Source organism: Oreochromis niloticus, linkage group LG1 (assembly GCF_001858045.2).
Source record: "Oreochromis niloticus isolate F11D_XX linkage group LG1, O_niloticus_UMD_NMBU, whole genome shotgun sequence".
Lineage (NCBI taxonomy): Eukaryota > Metazoa > Chordata > Actinopteri > Cichliformes > Cichlidae > Oreochromis > Oreochromis niloticus.
Genome location: NC_031965.2, coordinates 32877825 through 32898041, shown reverse-complemented (window position 1 = coordinate 32898041; position 20217 = coordinate 32877825). Strand labels below are relative to the sequence as shown.

The window sequence follows — 20217 nt, the reverse complement described above, 5'->3', positions numbered from 1 at the left end:
ATGCTGCAGTTGGTACATCAGAGACAGCAGCTTGCGTGTCTACTCCTGTGGCATCAACAGGCACTGCTTCTTCTGTACCTCTGCCAACAATTGCTGCCCCAAAGCAACCCGCGCAGCTACCCAGTGATTTAGATGGCAATACACCATCCCAGCCAAGGGTAGTTACCCCAAACGTGTATTTGTTGGTGCAACATTAAGATCATTCAATTCTGCCTGGTACCGCACACGACCATGGCTGGAGTATTCTGTTGTGCGGGACGCATGCTTCTGTTTCCCCTGTCGGAAATATGGCAGCACTGTTAAAGGGAGGGATTTAGTTTTCACCACTAGTTTTAACCACTGGAAAGCAGCACTTGATCGAGACAAGGGGCATGTGTCTAGCCAAAGCCATGTGCATGATTCAATCATCTGAACTGGGCATAAGGGGGGGTGGACTGTGGATTCAATGTTGGTTGGTACAGCACAACTTGGAAAAAAAAAAGGTTACTATGTCAAGATTATGGGTAGTGCTATAAGGTTTCTTAACGTAAATGAGTTGGGGCTCTGTGAGATTGCAGAAACCTTGAGAATGATGCAGCGAGTAATGATGATGACATTGCTTCAGGTATTTTTCTAAAACTGATGAGAGAAGGATGAGAAGCTAGTAAGCATTACTAAGGGTATCCCAATAGATGCAAAATACACATCTAAGGATATCCAAAATGAAATTATCCCAACACTGGTTGAGCTGCGGGTAATTGGTGTGTCTTCAGCATTGTGTGAGAGCAGTTCAGTTCCAAACAGAGTTCAGTTCCTTGTAAAATAAGCAACCTTAAAATAAGAAAAAAAGAAGAAAAAAGTTCGAATGTTCCGTTCTAAATCTGTTGTGTTGTACAAATTAGTAGACATAGTGAATTGTTTTTGTTTTTTTAAATTACTATGCCAACCCTTTTTTGTTTTGTAAATCTGGCTATAATGAGAGGTCTTATTTTATTCCTACTTTAATTTGCAAATTTATTTGAGAATTAGGCCATCCAATTAAGATAAATATTATTTTGTTGGTTGCAAAGATCTGGATGGATCATTTATTTCATTCTTTATTGTATTTATTTTTTATTGTATTTTTATTTTTTATTTTTCTTGACTTGGTGAATTTACCTTTTTTAAATAACTTGGCTCACCCTTTTTAGTTTTGTTAATATTGGCAATAGTGAGAAGTGTTATTGTTGGGTTTGAATATATTTGATATAGGTCATCCAGTTGAGGTAAATGTCATGTTTTTAGTTGTTATAATCTGATGAGGGGAAAACCCCTGAGGGTTTGCCTCCTTAACGTGGTCATGGGGTTTGCTGTGTCAGTGACCCTAAGAGATAGATCAGCAGAAGCATAGTCTTCAGGTGGGACACCCAAGTTGGACAGGTCTTAGGGTAGCGGCTTGACAAAGTGCAATCCAATTACAAAAACAGTTATCCAGAGCCAGTCTGCAAGAGTGTAAAAAAGGTCAGGAGGCTTTCAACAAACCCACTTCACTAACAGACTATAATACACACAATGTGGAAATTGTCTTAAACATGCATTCGTTATAACTTGCAGGAGGTGACTCCTTGTCTTAAAAAGAACTCCAGTTGCTCAAGTACTCACTTGGTATATGATTGTTATGTGTTGCATCCTCCTCCCATATGCACTTCTAGTATTGCTCCTTCTACAGCTTTGATGGGGATGTTCTCAAATTGTTCCCACTGAGAGTACACCTTGAATGGTTCAGTGGAATTATCTGTTTTATTCTTCTGGTTTCTCTCTCTTCTATCTCTCTTAAAGTGGCTAGCCAAGACTTTAAGTCTTCACTTCATAGCTTCCAAGGCCTCAGATATGGATAGCTTGCGGTACTTCTTACACATCCCTTTCTTCATCACACCTGATGTGTGTATTTTTTTTCTTTGTGGCATTAAATATTTGAATATTTCAGTCCTCTTCGTTTCTGAGACAGGTGTTATAGACAATATTGTATACCAATATGAAGGTTACCATCTATCGTGTAGAGAACATAAATCTCCAGCAGATGGCAGTGAATGATCATGTGATTATTCATCTGCAATTCAAATTAAACACTTTCTAGACTTTAGATAAAAAAAATAGCTGCACCAGTTACGTTATTTTTATTCAGGTGAGTTATAAGAGTTCTCATTATTATGTGGATGCCCATTAACTGTTACTTTAGCAACAGCGTTTCCTTTAAGGTCACACAAAATATTTTCTCATGCAGAGGAATGTGTGCAAAACTGGCTGAAAGAGTTTAAGTGTCATAGTGGTGGTAAAAATGTTATGACTGATCTTTATAATTGCACTAAAAGTCTTAAATTAAGCAGGATTTATTGACTATACAGTAGTGTATGCGGGTTTGCATCTTCAACCAAGAACTAGACTTGCCTCTGTCAGTGCGCCCCAGGGTGGCTGTGGCTACAACGTAGCTTGCCATCACCAGTGTGTGAATGTGTGCGTGAATGGGTGGATGACTGGATGTGTAAAGCGCTTTGGGGTCCTTAGGGACTAGTAAAGCGCTATACAAATACAGGCCATTTACCATTTACCATTTAGACTGCAGTTCTTACTGGAAGGAGGTCAGTCCTAATGTAAATGCTGCTGCAGCATGTGCTGAAGACTTTCTGCAGTTACTAATCAGAGCAGGCGGCTGAAATGGTGGATGGCAGACCAACACCCAGTGGAAGTTGACCAAGGACGAGTGAAAATGCTCGGCACATGAGCTGACCATTTAATCACCAAACATTTTCCTGTAAATGCACACCGGTAGATTGGCAGCTCTGAACAGGAGATAGAGCCTTTGTTTTATGTCCTGCGTGTGCATCACAACCAATCACTTAAAAATTCCCAGGCTGAGACTTGCTATGCTTTAGATTTTGAGAAGGAGCTTGCATTTGTCAGGTAAAAATAAAGGCCTGCAGGAGAGCACGTGAGTTGAAACAGCCATAACATCCAAAAAGACAAAATCTCATTTTCATTAGTTTTATTGTCTCAGTATGAAAACCAACCACCAACTTTCAACATAGTAGTGAAAGCAAAAATACTGGATACAGTGATTAAAAATACATTATAATAATGTCACTAATTTTCTAAGTAAATATATTTCTAAGGGTGCTATTGACATGAAATTACCACCCATCCAACCCGAACATTCAAAGAAATCAAACCATAGATGTTCATAAATTAAGTTAGTCGTAAAAATAAGAAATGACACAGGGAAAAAAGGAAAGGGAGACCCAAAAAGTCATTGGAAATCATGACACCAGCTCAAATCTATCAGTGATTAGAAAGAAATCCTGCCACTTAGTGCAAATTAATAACGTATCTCATTACCCAGGTGTCACAAAAAACATCTTATGGTGGGTTGACAATGAGCTCTCGCAGGAACTTTGTAATCTTTTGTTGCAAAAATAGTGATGGAATTGGTTACAGAAGAATTTCTAAAATGGTAAATGGCCTGTATTTGTATAGCGCTTTACTAGTCCCTAAGGACCCCAAAGCGCTTTACACAACCAGTCATCCACCCATTCACACACTGGTGATGGCAAGCTACATTGTAGCCACAGCCACCCTGGGGCGCACTGACAGAGGCGAGGCTGCCGGACACTGGTGCCACCGGGCCCTCTGACCACCACGAGTAGGCAACGGGTGAAGTGTCTTGCCCAAGGACACAACGACCGAGACTGTCCAAGCCGGGGGCTCGAACCGGCAACCTTCCAGTTACAAGGCGAACTCCCAACTTGTGCTGAAGGTTCCAGTGAGTTCTGCTGGGGCCATAATCTAGAATTGGAAAGAACATAATTTCACCAAACTGGCAATGACAGGGTGCTCCTGCAAGATTTCAGACAGAGGAGTGAAAAGAATGATCAGAAGAGTTGTTCAAGAGCCAAGGGTAACAGAAAGACCTGGAGTCAGCAGTTGCAGTTGTTTCACAGAAAGTAAGCAATGCCCTCAAACTTTAAATGCATGCACCATGGCCTGTTTGCACGCTCAACATGCAAGACTCCATTGCTAAAGAAAAAGCATGTTTATGTGTGTTTAAAGTTTACTGAACAACATTTGGACAAGCCTTTGAAACACTGGGAGAATATAGTCTGGAGACATGAGACCAGAATTCAACTCTTTGGATGCCATAATGCACACCATGTTTGGAGGTCAAACATATTGGTATGGTATTTTGGGGGTGATGTGCACATCATGGTGTGAGGATCTCGATAAAGATATGCTACGACGTACCAGGATGATGAAGATGAAAGTGAGGGTGGACATTTCAGCAAGACAATGATCCCAAACGCACAGCCAAAGAAACTCTCAACTGGTTTCAGAGAAATAAAATATACCTGCTAGAATGGCCCAGCCTGAATCCAACTGAAATGGGCTGAAAAAACAAAAGTCTAGAGTTCATAGAAGGGGCCCATGAAACCTTCAGGATTCGAAGACTGATTGATTTATTTGCATATCTCTCCTCAGGTGAGAATTTCCTGTCAATAGCACCTTTGGAAATGTTGACAAATATACTTCAATTTTAAGTTGAAAATTTGTGATGTGTTCAGTACTTATTTTACCTCCTGTATATGGTAACCAGTTATCCAGCCCTTATTTATTCCATACTTTATCCCAACACCTTTGCACTCTGCACAACTGCACATCTAAATATAAATACAAAAATGCTATATATGTTATTTTCTGAGTTGCTATCTTATGTGTTGTATGTTTGTCTATTCTGTTTAGTACATCGAGAGCAAAGAGAGAACCAGAGACCAGATCCTTGTAAATATACACTTGGCTAAGTATCTGTACATATACACATACTTGATTTGTATATAAACAATGATTCTGATTCTGGTTGTGAAAAGAGAGCACAGTGAGCCAGACTAAGGAAAAGAGAAGATAACCTTTAATGTTGCAGTGGTATATAAACATGTGGGGAGTAAAAAGAGGTGAGTGGAGAAGAAATGTTCAGTGCATCACATGAAGTCTTGTTCCAGTTTGAGCCTAAAACTAAGGGATGGTTCGAGGTACAAGCTTTATTAAAAAAGTTTTAAGCCTGATCTTTAAATTCTAGATACATTATAAATTGCCTGGTTTTTAGTTAAAATATAGTGCTTTTTTACTCCACTTGGGAACTCAAAGTGTTTCATAGAAAGAATGGGTGTCTGTCTGTAATCTATGACAGACCATTCTTCTACAAGCTGAGGGGACAACCCCAATGATCCTAGGTAGCATCTTATTGTTTCTCTCTACCTCCTTATGGGAAGGGCTTGATGTTTCATACAACTGTGTGTGTGTGTGCGTGTGTGTCTGTGTGTTTTAAGGAGAAGTATTCCCAAGTAGAAACAGTGAGCCAAAATTAAAATTGTATTGTCCTCTATTCAGGTATTTCTCTGCAGGGAGAATGTGCTATGATTCTTTTTGACCTACTACCTACTTAATGTTTGTAGGTAAGTCAACTAAAGTCATGGCAAATGAGGATTTTATTGTATTAGACCCAGGCTCACTTTACCAATGGGTAATCACATCAGTTTATATTTCAGAACCATAATATGTTAATCATAAATAAATGCATATAAGATTACTGTGTTTTTTCTCCCGTATGATAGTCAGTTGTGATAATCACAACTGACTATCACTCTTGCTTCAGGGAGAAGTCCTCTAAAACCATGTGAGCGTGTGTGTGTCTATTAGGCTGACCTTAAAATGTTTGTTGTTGTTGTTTTTAAGCATACTGCTAAGATTTGATAGTCAATATTTTTTTAATAATCTGTGGCATTTTTTGCTCAATAAAATTATTTCATTTAAAAATGTGTTTTTGCTCTAATGCAGTTGCCTCTCAGCACATCCAAATGGACAATCTGAGCTCAATTTTGAGGTCAGGTATGAACTATTGCCAAAGTTCCAGATGGATCAAAATCTTATGATCTTTTTCTAAGCACATCCACATTCCCAGTTAGACTATGAATGCACACACAGACTTTAATTTCTATTGCAAATGTGTTTCAAATATCAGTCTCTTTCATAACCGATAATTAGTTTCAGGCTGACCATACACAGTTGCCCTAAAATCTTCACATACAAAAATATTATCTTATTCATTTGCAGTCATATTATAGTTGATTCATCCTTTCAAAAGCTCAGAAAAAGTGACCCTCCAGGATATGTAATATTTTAATCTGGAAGAGCATAAAGCTTCCGTCAAGGCCCATTTTTGCCTTAAGATAAATGTATTTATAGCACAACAATACCCATGGTTCATGGCTGGACATTGTTGCTTTCAGGCATATAATTTCTCTCTAAGACCGAGGATTTTGAGGACAGACTGTTTTTTCTCTCTTGAAGATTAAAAGTGTGTGACACGATGTGGAGATGGGTGAAAAGAAAAGTCTTAGTCTTATTTATAGTTCAATTTGAATTTTGTATTTCTTTTTTGAATGTAGTAGTGGTGGTGATGATTATGGGGTGTATAGCTCGAAATAAGGCATCTGTCTCCTTCTAAGTGCCTGCAAGTTCTACACAGTGCATTATATACTAGATTTGTCACCAAAAGCAGCTTTTTAGTAAACGTAAAGTCACTTGTAGCATTGTGTAGTGTTGTTGCAGGGCACCATAGAGATGTAGCTTGGAGGAAATGCAGGTTTGATTAATATTCAATGTGGTTAGGGTGTTTATATACAAATAAATCTGGATTGGTGCAGCTATTTCTACTGTTTTTCACAGCTGACTTGCAAAAAAATTTGATGGCCCAACTGATAGCACTAATTAGCCACAATATTAAAACCCACTTACCTAATATTGTGTCCAGATAATGTACAGATTTATTGGGCATGGACACATGGTCCTCTGGGTGTGTCCTGTGATGTTTGGTACTAGGATCTTTGCAGCAGAATCTCTGGTATCATGTGGGATGCTCTTGTGTATCCCTATGACTTGATAAGAAATTTGTAGTAGCCAGCAACTTAGGTGTTTTGTTCTTGAACAGTTTTGTGTGTGTGTGTGTGTGTGTGTGTGTGTGTGTGTTCTGCAGATGGAGAGAGCTCCCATCAGAGTGCAATGTCATTGGGGTGTGCTGGTTTATAACATAAAAAAATTGAAGCCGTTAAGATAAAAAAAAAAAGTTTTTTAAGTCTTGCAAAAAAGCATATGTCAAATACTGGGTTTCAGTAAATCACATTCAAAGATTTACCTTTAACTAGTTTAGCACATTCTCTTTTTCTTCGACTTCAGCTTACAGTAATTTTCAAACAGTCCCTTACTATTGTCACGGAAGATCGTTACTTAGAGATGGATGCAATCAATAGCACGCCGTATCTGACCTATTGATAGGCATGCATGAATTTTAATATATATATTCTGCCTGAGCATTTGTTTTACGTTTAATTTGGTTACAGTTAGCATGCAGGACATCTAGCATAAACCTAACTGCTGTGCTGAACAAATTTGTAAAGTGAACAGTAACGTCGGTTGGCTGAACTGTAGTAAGGAGGCAGCACCTTTTATGCCTACAATGCATGGTCAGTGCAACTGAAATAAAAGATGACTCTATTGGCTGGCAGGCTTCAGGTTCCTGCGCACTGGCGATGAACCACTCTCATAAACGGCGCTCACAGTGACTCCACACACAAACCAAACGGCGTGGGAACATGTCGCAGTACACGCTGGCAGGTAGGAAATGTTCCGTGTCTTTTTAGATTTGACTAATTTTGTTAATGAACAGTCTGTGTTTGCTTTAATTTGTACCTTAGTCCCGAGGGTCTATTCTTCAGACAGGGAAAAAATATCAGAGCATAACATCGTTTTTTTTTTGTTTTTTGTTTTCTTGCTTGTTTGTTTGTTTTTTCTACTTATGGCTGTTAAAAAGATTTCAAACACGAAAAATAGCAAAAATCAGTTTGTTTTTGCATTGATACATGAACTGCAAAAACAGAATGGGGACGTATCCTGGTTGCAGTTGTTTTAGATAATTTGGTATGCCGAGATAAACAAATAGGGTAAAAAAAAATAAATAACAATAAAAAAACAACCTAGGGAATACAGTGATCTTAATTCATTTATTTGCATGCCATTTAAAAATGCTTAGAGTAGGATTACGTATGATGCATACCATATCAAAATGCACACACATCCTTCAGGATTAAAAAAAGAAAAAAATCTGCATTAAATGCTGATTTATCTCTACTCAGGTTTCACCATTACATCACTTGGTCGGCAATAATGTCCACTGGCTGGTAAGGCTGACTCATATTTTAGAGCAATCCCATCAGCCTTTAATTTTCAACATCACTGCTGCATCCACCCACTCTGTACTGTCATGACTGAGGCAGAGTGAGGAGCTCCCTGCTCCTGGACTTTGACAGGGCTGAAATTGATCTGCATTGATCTGGGATCACAATCACTTGCTTTGATTGTGATCCCATCTTAATGTAATAAGTGAATAATTGTGGTAAGTAATACCTCTTCATAGCAAAACTATGGTGGACCTACTCTTAATACTTTCAAAAACACAAGTAACGGACTACTGTTGGCATTGTTGGTTGTTTACCTCACAATAATCAAGCTTACTGCCCTGTCCACGAGTGTGTTTGATGCATGAGTCATCTCAATACATTATCCCATTATCTGACATTAAATCAGCATCAGGGCTCTGTTTTAACAGCTTCAGTCTGTGGTTGTTTTGATATTCATTCATGTTTTAAAGGTGTTTAAAACACCAAAGTGGACTTTTAGCTCATCATAATAATTTGATGCAAAAGAAAGGTGATGTTACAGTATGCAATAACCTGTTTTATTTTTTACACATGGATGCTTCTAAGATAAATAAAAACAGAAATAATTGATCTTACAGCAGTGCAGTGCTCCCTTGGATCAAAAATGCAACTACAATATAAATTATACAGTTATCATGATAAGAAATCCTCCAGAATGCAGCCACAACAAGATGATGTTTTGCAGTAACTTTGTTTGTAATGAATATGCCTTCAATTTTCTGAGCCTTCAGTCAAACAAAATCATTTGCTTCACGTTTCAAATATCTGTATCTATACCTGTGTGCTTTGATTTCCTGTTCCTTTCGAGTTTTTGCATTTTTATGACATAATATTAATGTTTTATATTTATACCTTTTTTCTAGTTCACTTGCAGATCCTGCTGGCTGTGGGTCTAGCTGTATTCTGCTATTGTCTAGTTCTTGGCTGCATCCTTTGCTACCGCAAAAGGAAGAAAGCCTCATTGGAGGACAAAGAAGCAGTTTTTTTGTCTCCTCATCCTGCAGAGTGTGTGACTGTGACACTGACTCCTTCTCCCTGTACGCAAATTGTGAAACAGCAATATGAAGAACTGGATGGGGATGTGTTAGAATTTCCTTTCTCTAAGAGCAGCTCTTCTCCCTCTGAAGATGACCTCACTGCTCTGCCCTTTGACTCCAGCCCTACCAGGTCAGCTGACCTGGTAAAATCTCCTAGATCTTCTTTTCCACTGCGGCGCCTCAGCACTCCTGCAGTTCCATGTTCACCCAATAAACCTCCAAGACATGGCCGAGCCTCTTTGCCTTCTCTCACCAGGTTGAGTTTTGTGTCTAAATCCCGTCGAGCAATCGGCCGGCGCTGCACTGTGACTGGTGAAAATTTTATTTACAGTGAGAGCAGTTGTCTGACTGCAGGCGCCGTCAGACCTCCTGTGGAGGAGGGAGAGCCTTGTCCATCACAGTATGGCTCTAACTCTCTCTCCCCTCCCAAACCAGCTGCACTCCTTCACTTCTCCGTGGTCTTCTCTTCTGCTTGTGGCACCCTGGTGGTCAACATCCTAGGTCTCTTGGGGGTCAGTCGAAGGCGCAGTGGGGTGTTTGTTAGGGCGAGCCTTCCTCCACTTTGCCCTTCCCCACAGCAGATATCCTCACGACGGCGCAGCCTCAGCCCAGAGCTCCACAACCAGAGCTTTGCACTGCAGGTGAGCTCTGTGGAAGAGCTGCGGACCTGTACCTTGAAACTGGTTGTCTACAGTAGGGATTTCTCTGGTCTAAGAGAGGCTACGCTGGGGATGGTGGAGTTGCCTTGTGAGAAGTTGGACTGGGAGCCTGACATTGCTACTACCTACACCAGACAGCTCAGCCCAACTAAGAGCAAGCTGAAAAAGGTATATGGTGAGATGATTTGATCGTGAAATTTGTTTGGCATATGTATTACAATTACAATTAAAAAAGTGGGAATGCAAGTTCCAAAACACAACAGATTGTCCATAAAAGCTTCTCTGACCCTTACGCTTGTAGAAAGTGACTTTAAACACTTGAACTTGAGATTAAAAGAGACCTAAAATAAAAGCACAGTACCAGGGAGCATAGTGAAAAACCACAGAGAGTATGTGGTAATACTTTATCTGGTAAGAATACCAAACAAATGAAAAAAAAACTGTTAAAATATCTCCTAACAGCATTCAGGACTTTTTTCCTTCAGTGGGCTGGTTTCAGTCATTATGCAAATGTTATTATGCAAATGTACTGTTTATAAGATTGGGGAAACCTGCAGTCAGCTGAGACTGAAGAAGTCACTTGGATGAGTGACGAAACGTTTCTCCCACTGAAAATGCTATGTCCAGATGAACAGAATCAACCTTTGGAGACATTCAGGACTTTAGAACTTCATTAGACATAAAGAGCACAAAGTAAAGAGTTACATCTGAAAATATCTCTTCGCCACCTGTGTCTGTTTAGAAAGTATGAAGCTACAGCCACCAGATGGTGGCTGTAGCTTCATACTGGATAGCTCACTCAAACTAAGATAGGTAAACAATTTCCTAATGAGTATATGGGTTCTATTGCTCTCCAGTCATATTAAATGCAATTTAATGTTGATTTTGTAAATCATAATCAAGCAGGAAATGGACAGTGCAGCCTGCTAAAGGTGGACACCTGGGTGGGGAGTGTCCTTAAGTACTTACCCAGATTGGCATTTTGGTAACCACCAAAGTCTAGGGCAGTTAACAAACCACTGCCAATTGTTTAGATACATGACTACAACTGTAAGCACATGATCAGTGACGGTATTTTAGAGGGGGTAGTTATAAACTCTCTCCACTGCTTCCTGCAAGTAATTCTATTTTAGATTTTATCGGTTCATTGAGTTGCCATTTTTACTGTTCAAGTGTAACTGCATTTTTAGTGTGATTAATTTTCTGTAAATCTTGTGAAAATATTGTTATTACAATATATATGTGTGATGAAAGTCAGATATTGTAGCAGCCCTGGGTGAACATTTGTTTTCAGTGAAAAAAAGCAACATTAGATGTGATATGACACATCAAAGTCTGCAGAGCAGTTGGTTCCTCACATATGCTGCATGTGTAGCTAAATTAAAAGTACTGTGTCTGCCCTAACTCAGTCAAAATTTTTATCAGGGAAATTTCAGTCAAATCCATAAAGAAAAAAAATGGGACAACAGCACATTGAAAAGGGACCTGCTGTGGGCTGCGTCAGGCGTCTGAGCTTTTTAATGGGCTATAGGCTCATGTTTCTGATTTGTCTATTTCTGTGGGACTGTAACTGATTTTTGGGTCACTGACCATACTTTTGTTCCCCTGGTTTGATTGACTTGATAGTATAATTTCAGTCTCCATTTTCATTTGATTTAACAGACAGGAAAACTACACTTCAGTCATAAATAACACGTATCATGGTTTTCCCTTGAAGGAATGTAGCATCTAATCAGCTCTCCCATTAGCCTGTTTTTCCACTGTTGTTAGTCATGGTGACACTGTTGTTCGCCACTGCAGAGCAAACAAGTAGAGTGCAGCAAATGGGCAGTGTGCCCACGCTGTGGCCTCTGCGGCTCTGCTGATACTCTGCCAGGAGGCATTAATAACAAGAGGGAGGTGGGCCTAGTGTTTCAGGTCACACTAAGACGTGCAGGGTTCTTGATGGGGTGTGCCAACTTGCTTTTTACAGTAAAGTGACAATCAGCCGGGTATACCCACCTCAGTCTCTCACCTTTATACCTGATTCAAACTCTCCACATAAACACACCTTTACCTTCCTCTTTCTTAGTAACAGCAGCTGCCTGGAACAAAGGTGTGTGCATACAAAGTGGGAGTTTACTTAGAAAAAACACAGCTGCTCAGCAATCTGAACAATTCTTGAAAGAGTCCATTTATGTATTGACTGTGCACTGGAAACTGTAGAAATTTTCTGCATTTATAGTAAAGGGCCAGTTTTCTTAATCAGTGTAATGGGATCAGCTGAAATATTGCTAATCATTCATCTGCATTGCCTTACTTATTTTGACATTTTATGGGAATGAGGGGTTGAACTTGGCAGTGGTTCAAGCAAAAGTGGAGTGATCAGGACGATCTGCAAATTTGGATTTTTTTCATGTAAATGCACTCTTCGTTTTCACTTTAGATCACAGTCCTGTAGCGTTCCTGGCAAATTTCCACTTTCTCCAGTCACTGAGTATAGGAAGAGAAAAATAAAGAACATTAAGGATGCCTTTCTGAAAAACAAACAAAAAACCGAATAAACAAAACAGAGAACCGTTTTGCTTGCTTAGCTGGCATTAGTAGCAGAAAGCTGCAGAGTTGGAGTTTCACCTAATATTTCCCACTAGGATGCAGAAAGTCTACAAAATAATCTAAGTATTGTATTATATTGTATCACTGCATCAGTCAGCTGTTACAATTAACTTATTACTTCCCCCTTAATGTAATGCAACTTCTTGTTACATAGCAAATAACCTTTCAGCTACTGGGGCAAAAAACATTCATGTTACTGAAAGAAGGTTAAAAATACAAACTCTCACAAATGGAAAGTGATCTTTTTACTTTATAGGTTTAAGGTTAATAGTGTTGAACTGGTGTAAAACATAGATTTTTCCTTTCTTATAAGCACTACCTGATGTTCCCAAGTCTGTCACTAAGCTTGGAGGGCCGGTCGAGTGAGCGAGCACTACACCTGTGGGTGAAAGAGCACTTTACCTTACTGTATAAAGTGCCTTGAGGCAACTTTTGTGTGATGTCCCGATAATATAAGTTTTTGCTTACAGAATATCAATGTGCAGTCAATTGTTCCTACTTATACACAGAAATTAGGTTGGAGGAAAATATTTCAGTCTCATCTGTTTTTTGGAGATTTTGGATGATTCATAGCATCGGTTTGTTATATAACTCGAGATGATTTACAATTAAGAATAGACTTTCATAGTGTATTTGCAAAAATCACAGCCAGAAAATTACATAACACAATGTTTTCATGTAAAATATATTCTGTGGGTGGAAAAGAATTTGCTTTGGGATTCTTTTTAATTACAGAGAAAATTAAACATTTTTATGCAATAATATAGTTGCAAAGCTTGATTATGTAACTGACTCCCAAACAATCTCATATTTACATTAACAATGTAAGTCACATATTGTAATCCTGAGTTGTGAGACTTCTGTTCTATTTTACACTTCAAGGATTTTCTTTCTCCAAATATTCTGATAAAAATAATTGTGTAGGCTTCCTGAAGGGACGGCCTACATAAGCCCAATGGCTTCAAACTGATGATGAACATTTGTTGAACATTTAGGAAGCTGTTTTTAAACAGAGTATAAAATGACCAATACTTTTTGAAAAGACCAGTTGTGTCATGAAACTGTGTTATGATCTTCTGCAGGTTTTCTTTAATTTTTGGACTCTGCTATAGTAGCTTTGCATAATTCACAGTTCAAAATAATCCTTCTCTATCTCCGACTGGGACTGATTTCTATAAGGTGACCCTCTTCTTAAAAGCCAACAGCAGTTGGGTGGGACTGCTACGTTTACAGCCAGAGCTGTAATGACCACATTAAGGATATATTCTAATGATATCACACAGTGCAAGAGTACAAAAAACTGATCTGAAACATTTAGAGCAGGATGAAGCTTTCACTAGGAACTGGGAATTCATTTATAATTTCAAAGTCTATAAGTGAAATCAGTTGAAAGAGCTGCAAGTACTTCTGCAATGTATCCAATGATGACGAGGCAGAAAAGGAGAAAGTGTTCTTTCCAAGTTCTGCACAAACTGATGGAACACTGAATGTAATGAAGTCCTGAGACTGCAGACTATGACTAAAATGTTTATGTAACATGTAATCTGATAAATAAGAGGCGAGTATGCAAATAGATTTATAGATAAAATTATACCAATGAACCGTCAGGATGGTTCATTGGTCCAAAAGTCCAAAATATGGAGAGAATGAGCAGAGGCGTTCGTATAAATTATATCACCGTAATCCAGGAGGGGTTAAAAGCTGGTAGCATCAAGCCTTTTTCCTTGTAGTGACAGAGAAATAAGGCATTTCAGAAAAAGATCCCCAACTTCAGCCTAAATTTTAGTTGACTTGTGTAATCTTTGGTGTTGCTCAGATGACCAGTGCATTCCTTATTTTTAAAAAATCCACCAGGTTGTTTATTTGATGGACCTCACTTGCACTTATATTTCTTTGAACTTCATATTCGGAGAACATCTGCTACTGTAAATGCACTGTTAGCTTAGAATCAATCCCAGATCTTTTGTCTGCTTATTTTGTCAATAATGTGGGGACATGCCTCACCGCACCCTGAAACTGCTTGTCAGTCAATTGTTCAGTTTTTTTTATGCTCTGAAAATGGGGGACTATGTGTAAAAATGTTTGTAATTCCTAAACAGAAAAAAATAATTGTTAGATCCATTGAGAGGCAAAACTGTGTCACTGTCCAAAAATGTATGGATCTAACTACAGTACATGTTTGACAGAAAATAAGAAAAAGAAGGATAAACCTTCCCACAAGGCAGTGCTACTGAGTGACAGTTTCTGAAGTGAAGTGTTAGTGACAGTCAGAGGCAGTGAACCAAAACTCACTTGTTGAATGAAATTGACTTCACACTCTGCTACCCAGCATCAGCAAGTCGCTGACGGGCTAACACTCAGCAGCTTGACAGCAGAATGTGACTCACCAATCCCTAACCAATGAAAGCTAATGAAAGCTGACATGATGTCAGATTAAAATTTGTATCAGATTTAAAGATGAGCTATTGTTTCTATTCACAGTGTATGGATGTCTTTATTGTTTAAGGATGACTGGTCAAATGGAATCCTCAAGCATGACAGCTGCACACAAAAGACAACCTCTAATATCGATGATTTGATTTAAGTGACTGAAAAAGTGACGTAGATTTATCCCTGCTGAGTTCCTCTGGCAGGTGAACCCAAGATGCCGTATGATGTTTTGCAGTAACTCATTCAGATTTAAATTTCTGACCTGTTCCTTTATATTAACAGGCAATGATTCACAGCAAACCCCATTGATTGAGAACTAAAACATTGATTTTCACAGATCTGAGCCTTACTGCTTTGATCGAGTCACTCAGTGATAGCACTATAGAAGCATATTCATGAGTACTTCTGGTTTTACTGCTTGAATCACCTCTTTCTCTTGGTTTTTATCCACAGTTCCCCAAACAGATGAAGCAAACATCTGCTGAGTGAAAGAAAACTTTTTCCTTTCTTCCTAAGCCTCACATTTCTATCTCTTCGTCTTTCTGTCCTTTCTACCCTTAGAGTCTGAGTTCTCAGGAAACGCTGGGCCGCAGGAAGAGCTCTGTGTGCGTGCCGCGGGCTTTGGGGCAACTGTTCATCCTGCTGCAGTACCAGACACTGGCCCAGCGCATCAAGGTGATGGTTCGAAAGGCTGAGAATCTGGCCAAGCTTACAAGGATCCCAGGAGCTCCAGGTAAAGACCATGCTCATACCTTTATCCATTCATCCATTCTCTTCTGCTCATCCTTATCAGGGTCGCAGGAGGGCTAGAGCCTATCCCAGCTACCATAGGGCGAGAGGCAGGATACACCCTTGACAGTTTTGCCCGTCTGTCGTAGGACTCACACAGAGAGACAGAAAACCATTCACTCTGACATTCATACCTATGGGCAGTTTAGAATGTTCATTTAAAACTAACACCACTAATTGCATGTCTTTGGACTGTGGGAAGAAACCTCATACCTAAATGATAAAGTAGACTATTTTTGCCATTCCCTTCCATAAAGCCCAATTTAAAAAAAAACTTTTGATAACTGAGCTCACAGTTAATTGATGTCAGGTGCCACAAAATAACAGCAGCACTTTGACAAGTTAATGGATTATTATCTCTGGATGTGAAGTACTGGTTTTCTGCCAGATACCTGTGTCATCTTTAATTTCATACTAAAGTGTCCCAACTAACTAACTAACTAACTAACCCAACTACATTTTTGAGGCAAGTGAAAACAATGAAGTAATCTGCCTCACTTTACAATAATTTTGTATAATTTGCTTACTTTATCAAAGCCTCTGACCTTGTGCATTTTATGTTTTTTACTCTGTAGGCATTTGGTATTACCTTTGAGAAATTTCTCCCAAAAAGCTGACCCCAAATTAAATCTGTTTAATCCTAAAGATTACCAAAAGCAACAAACATTTTGTCCTGCTTGTTCTTCTTTTTTTTTTTTTTTTAAATAATCAGTGGTTCACTGTGAATATCACAGTACTGAAGACTTCTCTAATAATTAGATAGTGTAATATTAATTTTGTGTTAGTAATAAGGCAGCAGAGTGGTGCACTGGAATGCAGTGCAATTGGTCACTGGTCATGATTATAATTATAATGATCTTACTGCTCATAAATTTGCCTAAGGTGTGGATGTGAGAGTGCGTGGTTGTCTGTTTCTTGTGTGATGCCTGTGATGGACTGATAACCTGTCTAGAGCATACTCTGCCTTTTGACCTGTTCAGCTAGTAGAGACGTCAGCTCACCAAACGCTGTTGGATAATCTAGGGAGCGGATGTGTGATTGATTTTAATGATAAACATATGATAATAATATCTGTCAGCTATAAAAAGGAAAAAAGACAACTCTACCCACCCTCAAAAAAGCTAGCTCACAAGTTTGTTATGAGCATTATTTTATATGTTAAGTGTGGATTGTTAACCCTTTCATACATTTTGCATTTTTACTAAATTGCATATAGTTTTATCTGCACTGAGCAGTAAAAAGATGTAATTGCCTCCAAAAGTAAATGCTTTTATTTTTTAATATACAAGTCACACACACTCTACTGCCTGGTTGGTTATGGTCTGATTAGTCTTCTGTCCCTATACCCAGATCAAAGCGCCTTGAGGCAACTGTTGTTGTGATTTGGCGTTATATAAATAAAATTGAATCGAATTGAATACATCAGAGGACCAATTTAGACCCGTTTCCTCTGGCTTCGCTCTTGCCAAGGCATAGTCCCCCCCCCAGTGGAGTCGGTGAGACAAGCTGGTGAAGCACTTTGGGCATGGGGACCAGGGATCACACTTCATTTAAACTGTGCCTTGGTGCTTTGCTGGACTCTTTGATTCACATGAACTGTAAACTTTTGAAGCCTTAGTCTATGTTTTTACTGCCCACCTCATTTTCCAAATGATATAACCTGGGACAATAAATATTTACAGACCAAAAAGATAGTGAACCCTTATAATAATCACAACATTTTTTGTCATATATTTTAATAGTCCAGAGAAAATACTAATAAAATGTACTGCCTGATCTCTCAGTGGTGTATTGAAGTAAACCATAATCTCCTCAAAGTAAAGGAGAAGGGTTAAATTTCCCATTATCACATTGTAAGTATACAGATCTATTGTTCTGTCTTCTGTTTGCCCATCTATGGTCAGACAGACCGGATCTCTGATTGGTTTGTTATATAATCAGATTAGGAACAAATCGCCCTGGTGTCATTTCCCCCCCGTCTGTGCCATCCGATTTAAAGCCTCGCTGAAGAGCAGAGGAGGAAGTAGGAAATTGTGTCAAAGTAAAAACAAGAACCTAAACTGACACTTTGAAGCATAAAGTCAGTTATGTGTTTCTTGTGAGCTTTAACACCAAATCACCCGTGTCAAATGTGTGAATATAAATGCTGTTTGCAGATGCACGATTGCACATTGCTTTTAGTTTTAGTAAATCGAATTAGTCTGCTTGACTGGATTATTAAGATTATGTATTTATAAGTGATCATGCAGATACGAAACAGTTAGAGAAGAGAGGAGAGCAGAGGGAATTTTAAGGATATAAATAAACTGTTGCAAATCATTTTATGTGAATCTAACAACACAGCGCTGCAGTGAGGTTGCTTTGGTTTGTTAGCACCAACTGAAAATGTTCCTGTAACTGATGTTTGCTGCTCCTTTTTATTTGTTGACCTTTCTAGAAAGGAAATGTAATTTAATAAACTGATTCAATCTGATTATAATCATAACTAAGGATGTAATTTTATCCCAACAGACCACTATGTTGTCATTAACTTGCGTCAGGATGGGAAGGTAATTGGTACTAAGGAGACTAAAGGGGCCAGTGGTCCAAACCCCATCTGGAACGCACCATTCCTGTTTGACCTGCCTCCCGGTGACATAAATCAGCTACCACTGGTGCTTGAATTCATCGTCATGCAGGTAGGAAGTTCTACAAAAGTCATCAACCAGTATCGTATTATTCTGAGATCTCTGTCGCATCTTCATTTTCTTGATTTATCTACAGGGGCGCCTCTACACTAAGAGCAGCATTCTGGGTCGGGTGCTGATTGGCACTGATGCTTCAGAGGAGGGACAGAAACACTGGAGGGAAATTTGCAGTCGAGGGCAAATAGAAACTACTCGCTGGCATACCATCCAGTCAGATGCGCTGTAAGAGTGAGAGTGTGAATGACTGACACAGCGTGGGACGCAGTTTGCTGACTAGTGAGGGTGATTTCAATAGCTATGATCACAATTTCTGCCAATTATCAAAAAACAATCATTAAATAATAACTATTCATGATGTTCAAGGAATAAACAACTTAGATTTTCTATGTACATCGACAGGCTTGTACAAGTAAAAAAAAGAAAAAAAAAGAAATAACACCTCATCTGCATCCAAAGCATTACATATATTTTAAGGACAGCTGTGAAGCTGTTTTCTCTGTATCAATAATATTTTTAATCCATGCATTTACTTTTGTGATTCTTTCCATTGTGACTTCTTGACCTTTATTCCATTTTTTTTTTAGTGAAAAAAACAGGGAAACATATTTAGTTTTCCTTATAGCCACTAGAATTACAAATGAGGGGACATTTTGATTTTAATTCAGCTAAACATTGTATTTTCATATTATGTATTATGTATATGCATATTTAACATTAATGAAGAGCAAATTATTATAAAACCTGCACATTTTTCAGACCTGTTTTCCATTCTGTCTGACTGTAGCAGCATGACTTACTGTTATTGTGCAGTATCCGTCCATAGCAGCTGTTTTGATGGTTTTTATTACTAACCATTATCTTAAATAGATAAGATTACCTACAGTACTTACGATTAGATAAGTAAAAAAATTAGGGAGCAAATAACAAAACTTAGGAAACCACTTCTGTTTTTGATAAGAATTTCATATTAAAAGATACTAGAACAATTTTACAACTACTGCTGTATATATATATATATATAAAAAGATGTATAGTTATTAACATCATTTGGGAGCATTCTCATATATAAAATCTAAATTTAAATTATAAAATTTTATCAAGGAATTGTGTGTTTGTATGTGTAGTATACTGACCATGGGAATGCCTGCGGTGACCTGTCTTGTCTGAGCTGTGTATGTTTTCAGAGGATTAAAAAAAAAAAACAATAAAGGATTTTTTTTCCAAAGTATAATAGATTCTTATTGATCAATAAAACTGTTTCTTGATGGTATGATCATACAGAAACATAACACAAACGCACTGGTCTAAATAATAAAGTTAACAGTGACTTACTTTCATTCAGCTGTGACGATGTCAGGTGTTTCGTTGTGCATACTAGCTCATTATCAATGTCCGTGAGGATTTTCCTACTGTCACAGTACAAGGCTTGTTGTTTCATGTTGGCTTTGAGTTGTAATGTTTACCTTTTAGTGAAGATGCTTTTACTGTTGGAATGTAAATGCTCACAATGCCACGCTACAATTGTAGCGTGGCATTGTGAGCATTCTTCTACCTGATTTTTATTAATGGCCACCAGGGGGTGACTGTTGTAGCTGAAAAAGTTTTTCCACTGGCCCTCAGTTTCTGCCCTTTTTGATCTCAGCATACACTTTCCTCATGATTTTAGTTTCTCAGTCACTATTTCCAGTCAGGAGACATGTGTGTGACTGAGAAACTGGTGCCTGTAAAACTATGATGTTGC

At 38.6% G+C, this 20217-nt stretch overlaps 1 protein-coding gene across 1 annotated transcript; it reads left to right on the top strand.

Annotated features, from left to right (window-relative positions):
• The first annotated feature begins 7284 nt into the window (after window positions 1-7284).
• On the top strand, window positions 7285-19704 carry LOC100695353 (synaptotagmin-5). The gene is made up of 5 exons (XM_003437684.5): window positions 7285-7677; window positions 9143-10143; window positions 15562-15733; window positions 18301-18467; window positions 18553-19704. The coding sequence occupies exons 1-5, from the start codon at window positions 7656-7658 to the stop codon at window positions 18700-18702; spliced, it is 1512 nt and encodes a 503-aa protein (XP_003437732.1). The 5' UTR covers window positions 7285-7655; the 3' UTR covers window positions 18703-19704.
• Window positions 19705-20217: the final 513 nt, after the last annotated feature.

Bases quoted from the DNA above. Each gene is read 5' to 3' on its own strand.
- LOC100695353 (XM_003437684.5), top strand. From the start codon at position 7,656: ATGTCGCAGTACACGCTGGCAG. The intron at 7,678-9,142 runs GTAGGAAATGTT...CCTTTTTTCTAG, and splicing joins GTCGCAGTACACGCTGGCAG to TTCACTTGCAGATCCTGCTG. The intron at 18,468-18,552 runs GTAGGAAGTTCT...ATTTATCTACAG, and splicing joins TTGAATTCATCGTCATGCAG to GGGCGCCTCTACACTAAGAG.